The sequence below is a fragment of the Siphateles boraxobius genome, unplaced genomic scaffold (assembly GCF_051911475.1).
Source record: "Siphateles boraxobius isolate OS27281-9 unplaced genomic scaffold, OSU_SipBor_1 35, whole genome shotgun sequence".
Classification (NCBI taxonomy): Eukaryota; Metazoa; Chordata; class Actinopteri; order Cypriniformes; family Leuciscidae; genus Siphateles; species Siphateles boraxobius.
The window spans coordinates 4,074,074-4,085,245 of record NW_027508975.1 but is presented as its reverse complement, the minus strand read 5'-3'; the positions used below and the strand labels follow the sequence as shown (position 1 = coordinate 4,085,245).

General features: G+C 37.8%; 2 protein-coding genes and 2 long non-coding RNA genes across 4 annotated transcripts; 2 read left to right on the top strand and 2 right to left on the bottom strand.

The window, feature by feature from the left end:
• Positions 1 to 140: 140 nt before the first annotated feature.
• On the bottom strand, positions 141 to 4,548 carry LOC143702314 (progranulin-like). The gene is made up of 4 exons (XM_077196004.1): positions 4,458 to 4,548; positions 4,116 to 4,307; positions 3,892 to 4,029; positions 141 to 285 (listed from the first exon to the last, which is right to left on the bottom strand). Exons 1-4 carry the CDS (start codon positions 4,545 to 4,547, stop codon positions 142 to 144), a joined length of 564 nt encoding a protein of 187 aa, XP_077052119.1. The 5' UTR covers position 4,548; the 3' UTR covers position 141.
• LOC143702317 (uncharacterized) lies at positions 3,968 to 4,452 on the top strand. The gene is made up of 2 exons (XR_013190422.1): positions 3,968 to 4,056; positions 4,178 to 4,452. It is a non-coding gene; the product is annotated as an uncharacterized LOC143702317 (long non-coding RNA).
• Positions 4,549 to 5,829: 1,281 nt separating the features above from the next.
• Positions 5,830 to 9,993, top strand: LOC143702316 (uncharacterized). Its single transcript, XR_013190421.1, has 5 exons — positions 5,830 to 6,152; positions 6,223 to 6,320; positions 7,158 to 8,391; positions 9,640 to 9,787; positions 9,909 to 9,993. It is a non-coding gene; the product is annotated as an uncharacterized LOC143702316 (long non-coding RNA).
• Positions 7,769 to 10,311, bottom strand: LOC143702315 (progranulin-like). The gene is made up of 5 exons (XM_077196005.1): positions 10,230 to 10,311; positions 9,847 to 10,038; positions 9,623 to 9,760; positions 9,037 to 9,148; positions 7,769 to 8,904 (listed from the first exon to the last, which is right to left on the bottom strand). The coding sequence occupies exons 2-5, from the start codon at positions 10,036 to 10,038 to the stop codon at positions 8,891 to 8,893; spliced, it is 456 nt and encodes a 151-aa protein (XP_077052120.1). The 5' UTR covers positions 10,230 to 10,311; the 3' UTR covers positions 7,769 to 8,890.
• Between the last annotated feature and the right edge of the window lie 861 nt (positions 10,312 to 11,172).

Sequence of the window (11,172 nt, the reverse complement as noted above, 5' to 3'; positions counted from 1 at the left end):
TCTAGCTCCATAGACTCCCATTCATTCTGCACTCGCCTGCGATCACCTGCAGTGGAATTCTAATGTAACTGCAACCAAGATGATGTACAATGGGGCTTATAGGAAGTGCCAAGGCTCTCCGTTAGACGGGCTCTGGCATGATTAATAATACAGCAAGAGGAAGTTAGTTTTACCGCTGCAGCACCCCCACTGGCCAGATGCTGTCTTGCAGCAGAACTTCTCAGCTGGGCAGTAGATGTTTCCTTCACAATGAACAGTCTCAGTCTGGGTCTGCCATTCGAGATCCTGGTTATTTCCATTCACAGGAATTATGTTAGTAAACACACAACCAGAAACTCACCTTCTTACATTTTTTTTTTTTTTTTTTTTTTTACAAACGAGAGATTTTTTGTGTGTTTTTTTTTTGTTTTGTTTTTTGGTAGCACTTTCTAAAAAGCCTGTATTTATAATGCATTATATGGATGTTGGCACGTTTTGAGTTTGTTTTTATTCATGTTTGTATATCTGTATTAGTTTTCCTACTGTTTTAGTTTGTCATTTGATTATAGTATGTCAATTAGTTCTGTTCTCTCGGTTTCCCTGCCTGTTTGTCACCATAGTTACAGATTGATTTGAGTTTCAGTTCAGGTGTGTAGTTAATTTTCATTAGTTCCTTTGTATGTCCTTTGTATTTAAGCGCTGTGTTTTGTTCTGTTAACGTCACATTTGACCAGTTGTTCTGTTTCAGTTTCATAGTCAAGAGTGTTTTGTTTCCAGTTCTTTTGTAAGAGGGAAATTCTCGAGTCCGTTCCAGTGAGTGAAATGGGCTTTTAAATCACTAATTTAAAGGCAAACGTGAAATGCGCGCGTTTGCACGGGCATGCATAATGGTGGTCGTGCGGAGCAACACTGTTTTGTTACTGTGCGCTGAATTGGCGCTAATTTGAAAACGAAACTTTTTTTTTTTACATCGCTTATAAAAAAGTGGTGCAGCAGTGTGCACTTCACTTTTAAATTAGCGTCAATTCGTCCTTTGCATGGAGTTTGATGCGATCTGACAAATCAAAATCCACCATATTTTGTCCGACAAAGCAGTCAGGAGAGTTAGTAGCCCAGACAGCATTTACATCTGTGCCAGGTCCGTTTTCGAATCAGTAGATTCGCGCAGCAGTCGCACTCAATATGCAGATCTGCACCAACTCTGCGCCAGACTTGTCAGTAGCTTCGACTGTGACAGTCCGTCCGGCGGGTGCGGCGCCGATCCGGGGCAGACCATACGCGCCACGACTGAATTGAGTCCGCCTGGCGGGTTTGGACCGGATCCGTGCGAGCTGCGCAGACCATACGCGCCACAACTGAATTGAGTCCGCCTGCCGGTTGTGGACCCGAGCTGCGCAGACCGGACGCGCGGGCGCCAGCCCACATAAACCCGCTGACAAGAGTGGAAGAGTGCAGGCTGCACCGTCTCTGCTAATTGGTAAGTGCATTATACACGTATAATTTAGTAAGTACATTATAAAAGTAAACTGGTGTTGATGTCATATTAGTCTGTTACATGATTATATTAAAAATAAAAGTTTACAAACGTTTACACTGACATTCTTACAACCTGAGACGTGTCAGATAAGCTGGGTAGTAGCAGGCGGTTAGCTGGTAGTATAGGTTATTTTAAACATCCACAACTAATGTGAACATATGCTTTAAGGCTGAATGGGTGGTATTTGCTTATTATTCTCCAAAATTGCTGAATATCGTGTCCATTGTGTGTTATCTGCAAAATCGTATAACGTTAGCCTACCCACTAACGTTACCAGCGGTGACCGCTGCTAGCTTTTGTACGTCTTACAGGAGCAGTGAGGAAGAATCGCATGTCTGGCAAAGCCACAGACACCGAGATAAACCAGTATAACATCAGGTGGTTTAATCTGGCATGCGACCGTGGGGGTGGCCACCGTGCCCGGTCACACCCAACTAATGAGCAATAAATGTGATTAAAATAAAAAAAGTTTTTTGAAAATTACAAATTGTCTGGGTGTTTGTGCCTTAATTGTCTGATAGCCTAAATATGAATCACAGACCAGGGCCAGATGAGCCCCAGATGTAAAATATGAGTCACGGATCTGGGCCAGATCTGCACCACATGTCATGGCATTAATAACTGTACTGGGCCAGTGCTGGCCCAGATCTGTCTCTGATCCGTAATTCCAACCTGTTCCGGTATTGGGCCGTTGGAAAGAATGAGCCCGGCCCAGGTCCGTTTAGCGGATCTGCGCCAAATGCTAATGAAGACCTGGCCCAAATCTGGCCCAAATACATTTTGCTGTCTGGGAGATTAACGTCGGTGGATTTGAACTTGGCTTTAACTGAGGCAATCTCTCACGACACATTAGAGCCACAATAGGCCTATTTATTGTTTCATTTTCTTTGACTGACCAAATTTGAAAGTTGAGAATTTGTTTCGTATTAAATATTACCTGCTCGGTCCTGTCTGTCAGCGCGTTGTCAGTGTCCTTATAGGCTACGTGAGTTGCACGTATAAAATGAAGTTAACGAAAAAACAAGATCCATCAGGAAACGCCATAGATCGCTGATTTTCACTGCACTTCATGAAGAGTTTTTCTTTTGCGTGAAGAAGCCGCTCGCCGGAGATGTGTTAAAAGATAGCGGAGTGCATTCATGATTATTAGGCTACCGGTATAATAATCTTCCTGGCTCCGGGTCTGAGTGAGTAATTTACTCTCTTACGTTTGTTCTTTGATTAACATTAGTCACATTTTAAGACCAGCCGCTGCTGACAGAGATGCGATCTGACACGCGTCCCATTTTCTCACAAATCTCTACGTTAATTTAAGACTTTATTTAAATAATGTAATACTATTCTTATGAGGACACTCGACGAAACTGACATTTTGGCATAAGTTGTTTGTGTTATGGTTTGTTCAAGCCCGAAAGAACTGTTGTTTCCTGCCTCCTTCTTCCCTGAACTATGATCTCGTTACAAACTGATTTTAAACTAGGCTGTGGCTCTGAGCCAGCACTCAAACTGCCTTGGTTGAAAAGGGGTATGTGATGCTGGCCCCTTCCAGGCTCCCGTGGAGACTTACTGTTCAGCCTAAGCCACCCCTCGACAGCCTCAAGGCCGCACACCCTCGTGGATTTATTATGGCTTGAGGACGCAATGAACATAATTTTATCCACTGAAGTTATGATGGATTATATATCCCACAGTTTTCCAAGTCTCATATCTTGACATTACATACTTAATATCTGCACAATATACTACATTTTATGAGTGGTCTTTTACTGCTGAAAGTAAAGTGGAAAAGAAACAATGTCTTCTTTTAAACATCTAAAAAGCTTTATAATGAGGTTGTAATATTTATAAGTGGTTTTTGTCTGCTTTAGTTAACAAAAGTTGGGTCTTCCTTTAAGCAACCATGAGATATGAAGTGAAGTGGTTATAAGACATTTCCCTTAAGGTAAAATCAAAGTACAAGGGAATAATACACACACAATACAAATCATATTTTATTCATAATAACTGAAATTACAAGGTTTTACCAAATCTAATAAGTAGGTAAGTATTATTACTGTTGTTTTGATTGTATGATAATACATCATATTATAAGGTTGTTTATAAGGCATTATGAATTCATTAAGAATATCTTTATAAAAACAGGCTAAATAGAAAGTGTTACCTGTTTTTTGAACCCTTTTTTTTCCCCAAAAGTTATTGTTTGCAACTTGAAAATACTCAACCATGTTTTATAGCTGCCGGAAATCGTGATTGGAACTCATATGACATGGTCTGTAAGATTTTCAAGTATGTAGGTCATTGTAATATGACGGGTTGCTTTACTGGTTGCATAGGTTGCTTTACTTTGCAGTCATATAGGCAGAGTACTGACATACCTGAGTTTTCTGGATAGCTTTGGAGGCCGGCTGAGGAGAAGAAGACAGTCTCATCCATCCCCTCAAACACTGAGTTGATGTCGAATCGCAGTGATAACCATGACGGCAGCAATGAACTCCATCTCTACAGCACTGACCCTGAAGGAGTGGGCAGAACAAACAAAGGTTAAACCTAAACTTTATATACTATATACAAGTTACACATTTTACTGTGATTGACTTACCATTAAGAACGGACAGCAGAACCAAATGCCATAAGGACTCAGACAACACGTTGTTCCATCAGGACACGCAGTATAAGCATCACAGTGCACCACAGAGACAGACTCACTATCAGACTCTACTGGGCCTGAGAGATCCATCAGTGGCTCTGCAGCTACAAGAGCTGCCATGAGGAACATCAGCACTGGAACCATCTGAAAATATCACATCAAAACAGTATATGTTTGTATTTAGTATGTTTTTTAGAAATTGCTGAAAAAATGTTCTAACATTTGATATTACTGATAATGTGGCAAAGTCTAGTCAATAAATTATTGATTGACAGTGAGAATTAGAACATTTACCTTGCAGGGTCTCTTCTTTGTGGATTGTGTTTTGCTGTTGTCTGTACTGTCCTGTGATGTTCTGACAGGATCTCTTATACATATATACATACATACATGGCTCCTCCCACTGTATTTAAAATTTAACCATGAAATTTAGATACATGGCTATGATGCCATTTTTCTTTGTGTTTAGAAAATGTTTTATTTGGTTTTACTAATATCCCCTTAAATAAAAGAAAATTATAATATAGGCTATTATTAATTTTTGTTGCTAAATTTCATATTATACATGTAAATACAGTAAAACCAAACCTTTTTAAAAAAAGATTCAAATGGGCCTATATCAAGGCTATTTTCATTCATATAATAAGAAAGAAATTAAAACTGTTTCTATATGTGATTCCTTTACATATTTAAATTAAGTTAGGCTAAAAGATTAGCCTACCTCCTCTGTTTTTTCTTAATATGTATAATTTTAGTTCTGTGTTTGACCGTTTGCTTGTTTTGTTAAAGTTCAATTGAACAAAAAGTATGGTTAAACTAAATAAACGTTTTTCTTTAAGAGCACCTCAATTGTGAAATATCATATACCACATGAAATGAGAAACAGTACTCAATATCTTTACACAACCGCATTTAACCCTCTTCTGCAATACAGTACTAATGAGCAAAGAATTATTTGTGATGTTTTTCATGCTTAAAATTTGACATGATAATATCAATAAGCATTTTCATTATTTTTAAAATTATTTATTAAAACTAAAGCCATAATTGTACAACAACAGACAAATTGAAACAAATTGAAAATGTAAACTTGTTTCTGAGATATGATTGGTTGATTCAGGATCAACAAAGATCTTGATTTAGGAACATGTTGCACTTGGTGAAGTCCAGTTCTGCAACAATACAAGATGAAAGTGTTTTCATCAAGTAAAACGAGTTACTGGATCAACATCCGTGTTGTTCCTGGAACAGCATTCCAATGAATCAATCAGATTTTAGAGTTAGTCAAGTTTAGGCGTAAACAAGGTTAGGTGCTTCTACATCAGTTTTATTCACCTATCATTTTCTTCTGATTTTAGGGGTAAATTATGGGTATGGTTAGGTTTAGATGTTGATCCAGGAACATGTCTTTCTTTGCAAAATCACATCAACCAACATTACAATCAGCGATGTTTCAAGACAAAACATTAAAAATCCCCATGACCTTACAAGGATGAGGAAATTTTTTTATTTCCGCAACTGTCACGTTAAGAAAACCGTTTTTTGCCGTGACCTTTGCACAGTACGCTGAAATACAAGTTCGAACATGGATGAAAACCTGAAAATCAAGTGCCAGGACAAACAAACAGAAAAAGAGGATAAAATAAGCCTGGTAGAAAATGAAGCTGCTGCAGATTTTCACTTTGCCGACTCATTGATTACCTCAAATGTCCCTTATTAATATTTTATTTAATTGATTGCATTTTATGTTGCAACGGAGAAATGTTGTGGTTACATTTGTGAAATTTCAGTGAAAGTTTGTTGGCAAAAAGGTCTATTGTCCATTGTCAACAGTGTAGCGATGTAATGTCTGTGTCAGGATACAGGCTCGGAGACTGAGGTAAGTGAATCAACATAAAGCTTTATATCAGTGCATCAAGTTCAAAAAGTGAGAATTTTCAAAGTTCAGAGGTGAATTCGGTGAAGATTACTGCGCGAGAAGGATTCCAGGTGAGCAGATCCTCTTCAGTTTATCTAATGATAAACACAGTTCGGTGATGATTTGTCTTTTATTTTTCAGATACAGCCATGAGCGAGTGGAACTCAGGAGGAATACAAGGACTCAGGAGACCCGGATACAGTTGAAGCTTCTAGGAACATCAGAACAAGGACACAGAGGTTAGTATAATTCAGGTGAATATACGTTACGTGACGTGACGAGGACAGGTTGTATCAGAGACTTCGTGGAACAGTGGTAAAGCGTCTGTTCCTGTTGGAGACTTGACAAAGATTGAATGTGAACTGGGTGTTTTTATGGAGCTGGTTGCTGATTGGGAACAGGTGAAGGTGATTAGAAATCAGGAGAGAGTGATCGTTGTGTGGTGTGAGATGTGGACTCTGATTGGTTTCTGACAGTCTGAAGCACAGTTCACACAGAAGTCACTTTTTGTTTGTCAATGCAGTGAATTCGAGTGACCAACTTGGACCCATACTGATGTTTTTTGTTTTTTTACCTCACATCAAATTCCTTACTGTGTGGATTCCTGTTGAAATGAATGAAATTCTCTTGTGAAAATTGGCTGAACACTAAATGTGACTGCACCTTAACTCTGTTATGAGATAAAATGTTAGGTCGTGATGTAAGGATTACTGTTTCCGGTTCCAAGCTTCTAATTGTTTCTAGTGAGAATAACAGCCGTTTATGAGCACTGTTGATTCTCTGTTGACCGTCTCTCCAGGCTCACGGCATCCTGGACTTCAACATTTTAACAAATTTTAAAAGCTGAATAACTGTCTGGCTAAAAATGCTAATGCATGAAGATAATTCTAACTCTTCTAATACTTGTATTCCAACTTATGCCTGGTATGGCCATATGGGATTACATTATACAATGTTTTCTCGAGTCAACATGCAGTTTTTTAGTAATGTCCTATGATACATTTAATAATATATAATGTAGAGATTTTGAAAATACCTATTTATTTATCAACAAAGGTGACTCCAATGTTTTCTAGGTGATTATCTGGATGAAAATTTGTGAACAAGGCACTTTTCATTGGAGAAAATATGGAGCCGTGACGTGCACATGTACTGAAAGAGGACACAAAATGGACCTCTGTAGGGCATGTGACCACTTTTTTGCATTTTCATGCCTTGTATTTGAGTTCTCCTCCCCTAAAATAGCATTGACAAGTAATGTGAATGTTTTTATTAATTTTACTGCATTCCTTTAAAAATATTAGTAATATTTATTTGTCTGCTGCTTACTTTTTCATGTCCAATGCCTGCTGCCAGAAGGTCTTTATTTTGGTCTCTGTTTTGTCTGTATGTATGTTTGCTAATTGTTTTATGGTTCTTTTAACATCTGTACAAAGGACTTGGAAATTAGCCTAATGGTGAATACTAGGATATTCATCAATGTTAATCAATTTAAACTGAATAAATAAAAAATAAATCAATCAGACAAACAAACACACACGAAAGATGATTTTCCTGCAATGTTTTTGTTTTGTTTTTTTACATTTATTTCAATAATATTCTGGATAAGCACTGGAGTACTTTTTATGGAATTATGTTTGGTCTGTGATTTGCCAAATTCTCAGGGATATCTTATGACTTGTGATGATTTCTTTTTTTTCTTAGCTTTAATTTTCAAGTGACCCCTGAAGAATTGTCTCTTGTATTCTGTTACATTCATTCTGGTGTTGTTCATTTAAGTAGAGGTGTAACTAATTGACCTGATTTACCTTTACTTAATCTAGTCAATACCGTGTGTGGTAAAAGCTTATTTCACTTTTCCCATGTTTTGTATGTTCCATGTTCTGTCTTTTATTTTGAAGTGTTATTTTTCCATTGAGGCTTTCCCTTGACAGTTCTGGGAAAATATTAAATGCCTCTAGTGACTAAAACAGCACCGTCTGGTGGATTTATACACCCTCAAGTTGTTCCAAACCAGCATTCATTTCTTTCTTCTGCTGAACACAAATGAAGATATTTTGAAGAATGTTGATAACCAAACAGTGGCGGTCCTTGGTGGTCTCCAACTCCTCCCTGGCCACCTGGCTCACTGCTCGGTTTCCATAGTTACCCTTGTTTGTTACCATGGTTATTGATTATCCACACCTGTTCCTTGTTGTTGGCAGCACCTTGTTATCCTGTGTATATACCCCATGTTTTATTTGTCTGGTCTGAGAAGTTGGAAAGAAAACACTCAATCATGAGCGCCAGTGTCTGCATTATTGAACCCTGGTGAGTAATTTCTGTACTTTACTCACTTCTCATGAAGAAGAATAAGCTACCACAGTCAAATGCATGGCACTTTATAACCGAGAGCCTCACAATGACAGTGGAATCTTCGAGTTGTTAAAGCTTCTCTGTGACCTCAGAATTATAAACCCGTGGATTCTTCCTCAATTAAGCTCACAGTCTCTCTAAACTGGAGGGAATTAATTGTCCCCTCCCTCCTAATGTATCTGAGGAAACCTCAGTAAACAAAACTCTAATAAAGTCAATGCACTGAAGTGAAGCATACATGTTTCCCTTAAAAGATATATGCATAAACACAAATTAATTAATGAACAAAGAATACTCATAAATGAGTAAAAGTACACATTATAAAAAAAATCAATTTGAGTATTGTCAATTTTAATTTGGACAGGATTAATCTATTCCCTCACTAGTAACAGTGGAGTTTGAAAGCCTCTTGCACTTTGCCAGTCGTTGACAAGAGCTTCAATGGAGTTTGTTCTTACAACACCATCCCTAAAAAATATAGAAATACAACTTATAATATGAGCAAACACAAAATCTTACATTGCATAAATCTATTAGTCATCGACATCTACATGATGATTAGGAATGATTAAGATTACAGCAAGAGGAAGTTAGTTTTACCGCTGCAGCACCCCCACTGGCCAGATGCTGTCTTGCAGCAGAACTTCTCAGCTGGGCAGTAGATGTTTCCTTCACAATGAACAGTCTCAGTGTGGCTCTGCCTTTCGAGATCCTGGTTATTTCCATTCACAGGAATTATGTTAGTAAAACACTTAACCAGAAACTCACCTTCTTAGAAAAATCTCTAAAAGAACCATTTAAAATTTTACAGCTCAAATGAATACAATAGAACATTTAATGAACTGAAGACCGAAACCACAGAGAATTCACTGCCCTATTGTTTATTTTAACAGAGAGAGAAATTTAAATGACTATTTATGATAATTGAGAACATATGTTTTTTGAACCCTAAATATTTCTTTAATTCGTGTCAAAAGTCTTATGCCTTTTTATTGATCACTGTTGATTGTTTACAGTTTGAAAATGTTCAACCATATTTTATAACTGCGGGAAATGGTGATATGAAGTCATATGACATGGTCTGTAAAGATTTTCAAGTATGTAGGTCATCATAATATGACGGGTTGCTTTACTGGTTGCATAGGTTGCTTTACTTTGCAGTCATATAGGCAGAGTACTGACATACCTGAGTTTTCTGGATAGCTTTTGAGGCCGGCTGAGGAGAAGAAGACAGTCTCATCCATCCCCTCAAACACTGAGTTGATGTCGAATCGCAGTGATAACCATGACGGCAGCAATGAACTCCATCTCTACAGCACTGACCCTGAAGGAGTGGGCAGAACAAACAAAGGTTAAACCTAAACTTTATATACTATATACAAGTTACACATTTTACTGTGATTGACTTACCATTAAGAACGGACAGCAGAACCAAATGCCATAAGGACTCAGACAACACGTTGTTCCATCAGGACACGCAGTATAAGCATCACAGTGCACCACAGAGACAGACTCACTATCAGACTCTACTGGGCCTGAGAGATCCATCAGTGGCTCTGCAGCTACAAGAGCTGCCATGAGGAACATCAGCACTGGAACCATCTGAAAATATCACATCAAAATAGTATCTGAAATAATATTATATGTTACTGCATTTATTTTTATTTTTTTAAATTATTGAAAACATTTTTTTTGAACTTTTTCCATCTGCTCTAATACGTGATATTACTGATAATGTGACAAGCTCTAAAGTCAATAATATATTGATTGACAGTGAGAATTAGAACATTTACCTTGCAGGGTCTCTTCTTTGTGGATTGTGGATTGTGTTTTGCTGTTGTCTGTGCTGTCCTGTGACGTTCTGACAGGATCTCTTATAGTTACACACACACACACACACACACACACACACACACACACACACACACACACACACACACACACACACGGCTCCTCCCACTGTAAAAACAGGAAATTTGTTGAGTTAAAATTTAACCAAGTGAGATAACACTTGTTTGAACAGGCTGTAATATAAAAGAATGGGAATGAGAGTAAGACAGAGGTCACTTAGTGGCACTTATAGGATCACTTCCTCTCATCCAAACATGATTAACAACTAAATTTTTAATTAATGATTTTAATTAATCAGTATAAATATATTATTAATTTTAATAACTGATTTTAATATATTAGAAAATTATTATTTTTCCTTTGATGCGAAGCTGAATTTTACTCCAGTCTTCAGTGTCCACATGACCCTTCAGAAATCATTCTAATCATTCTACTCACTTTTGATCAATTCAATGTGTCCTTGTTGAAAAAAAGTATTAAATAAAATAAATAAAAATCTCAATGATGCCAATCAACACTTTAAGGGTTCAACTATCCGTATTTTGTGGAATACCCCTGATTCCCCTAATGCCATTATGTCACTCCTGGTGCATAAAGCAGCTTTGCTTTGTTTGAAGACTTTCTCTTGATCACATTCCAGAGGTTTTTAATGGTGTTTCTGTCTTGAGTTTGGACTGGTCATGACAGGGTCTTGATCTGGTGGTCTTTGATCGTCCTGGCTGTGTGGCGTGGAGCGTTGTCCCGCGGGAAAACCAATCCTTCTATTTTTCTGCTCTTGTCAGAGGAGAAGGAAGCAAGCTTTCTTCCAGGATAACCTTGTATGTGGCCTTGAGTCACACGTCCTTCAGGCTTCACAAAGACAGATTTACCTGATTTTGATCTTCT

What these genes read in the sequence shown, in the direction of transcription:
- LOC143702315 (XM_077196005.1), bottom strand. Translation starts at nt 10,038, where the DNA reads ATGGTTCCAGTGCTGATGTTCCTCATGGCAGCTCTTGTAGCTGCAGAG. An exon ending in TCTGCTGTCCGTTCTTAATG is followed by an intron (nt 9,761 to 9,846) that starts GTAAGTCAATCA and finishes CCACTCCTTCAG; the next exon opens with GGTCAGTGCTGTAGAGATGG. An exon ending in AAGCTATCCAGAAAACTCAG is followed by an intron (nt 9,149 to 9,622) that starts GTATGTCAGTAC and finishes GGAAATAACCAG; the next exon opens with GATCTCGAAAGGCAGAGCCA.
- LOC143702314 (XM_077196004.1), bottom strand. Translation starts at nt 4,547, where the DNA reads ATGTATATATGTATAAGAGATCCTGTCAGAACATCACAGGACAGTACA. An exon ending in CAAAGAAGAGACCCTGCAAG is followed by an intron (nt 4,308 to 4,457) that starts GTAAATGTTCTA and finishes TGATATTTTCAG; the next exon opens with ATGGTTCCAGTGCTGATGTT. An exon ending in TCTGCTGTCCGTTCTTAATG is followed by an intron (nt 4,030 to 4,115) that starts GTAAGTCAATCA and finishes CCACTCCTTCAG; the next exon opens with GGTCAGTGCTGTAGAGATGG.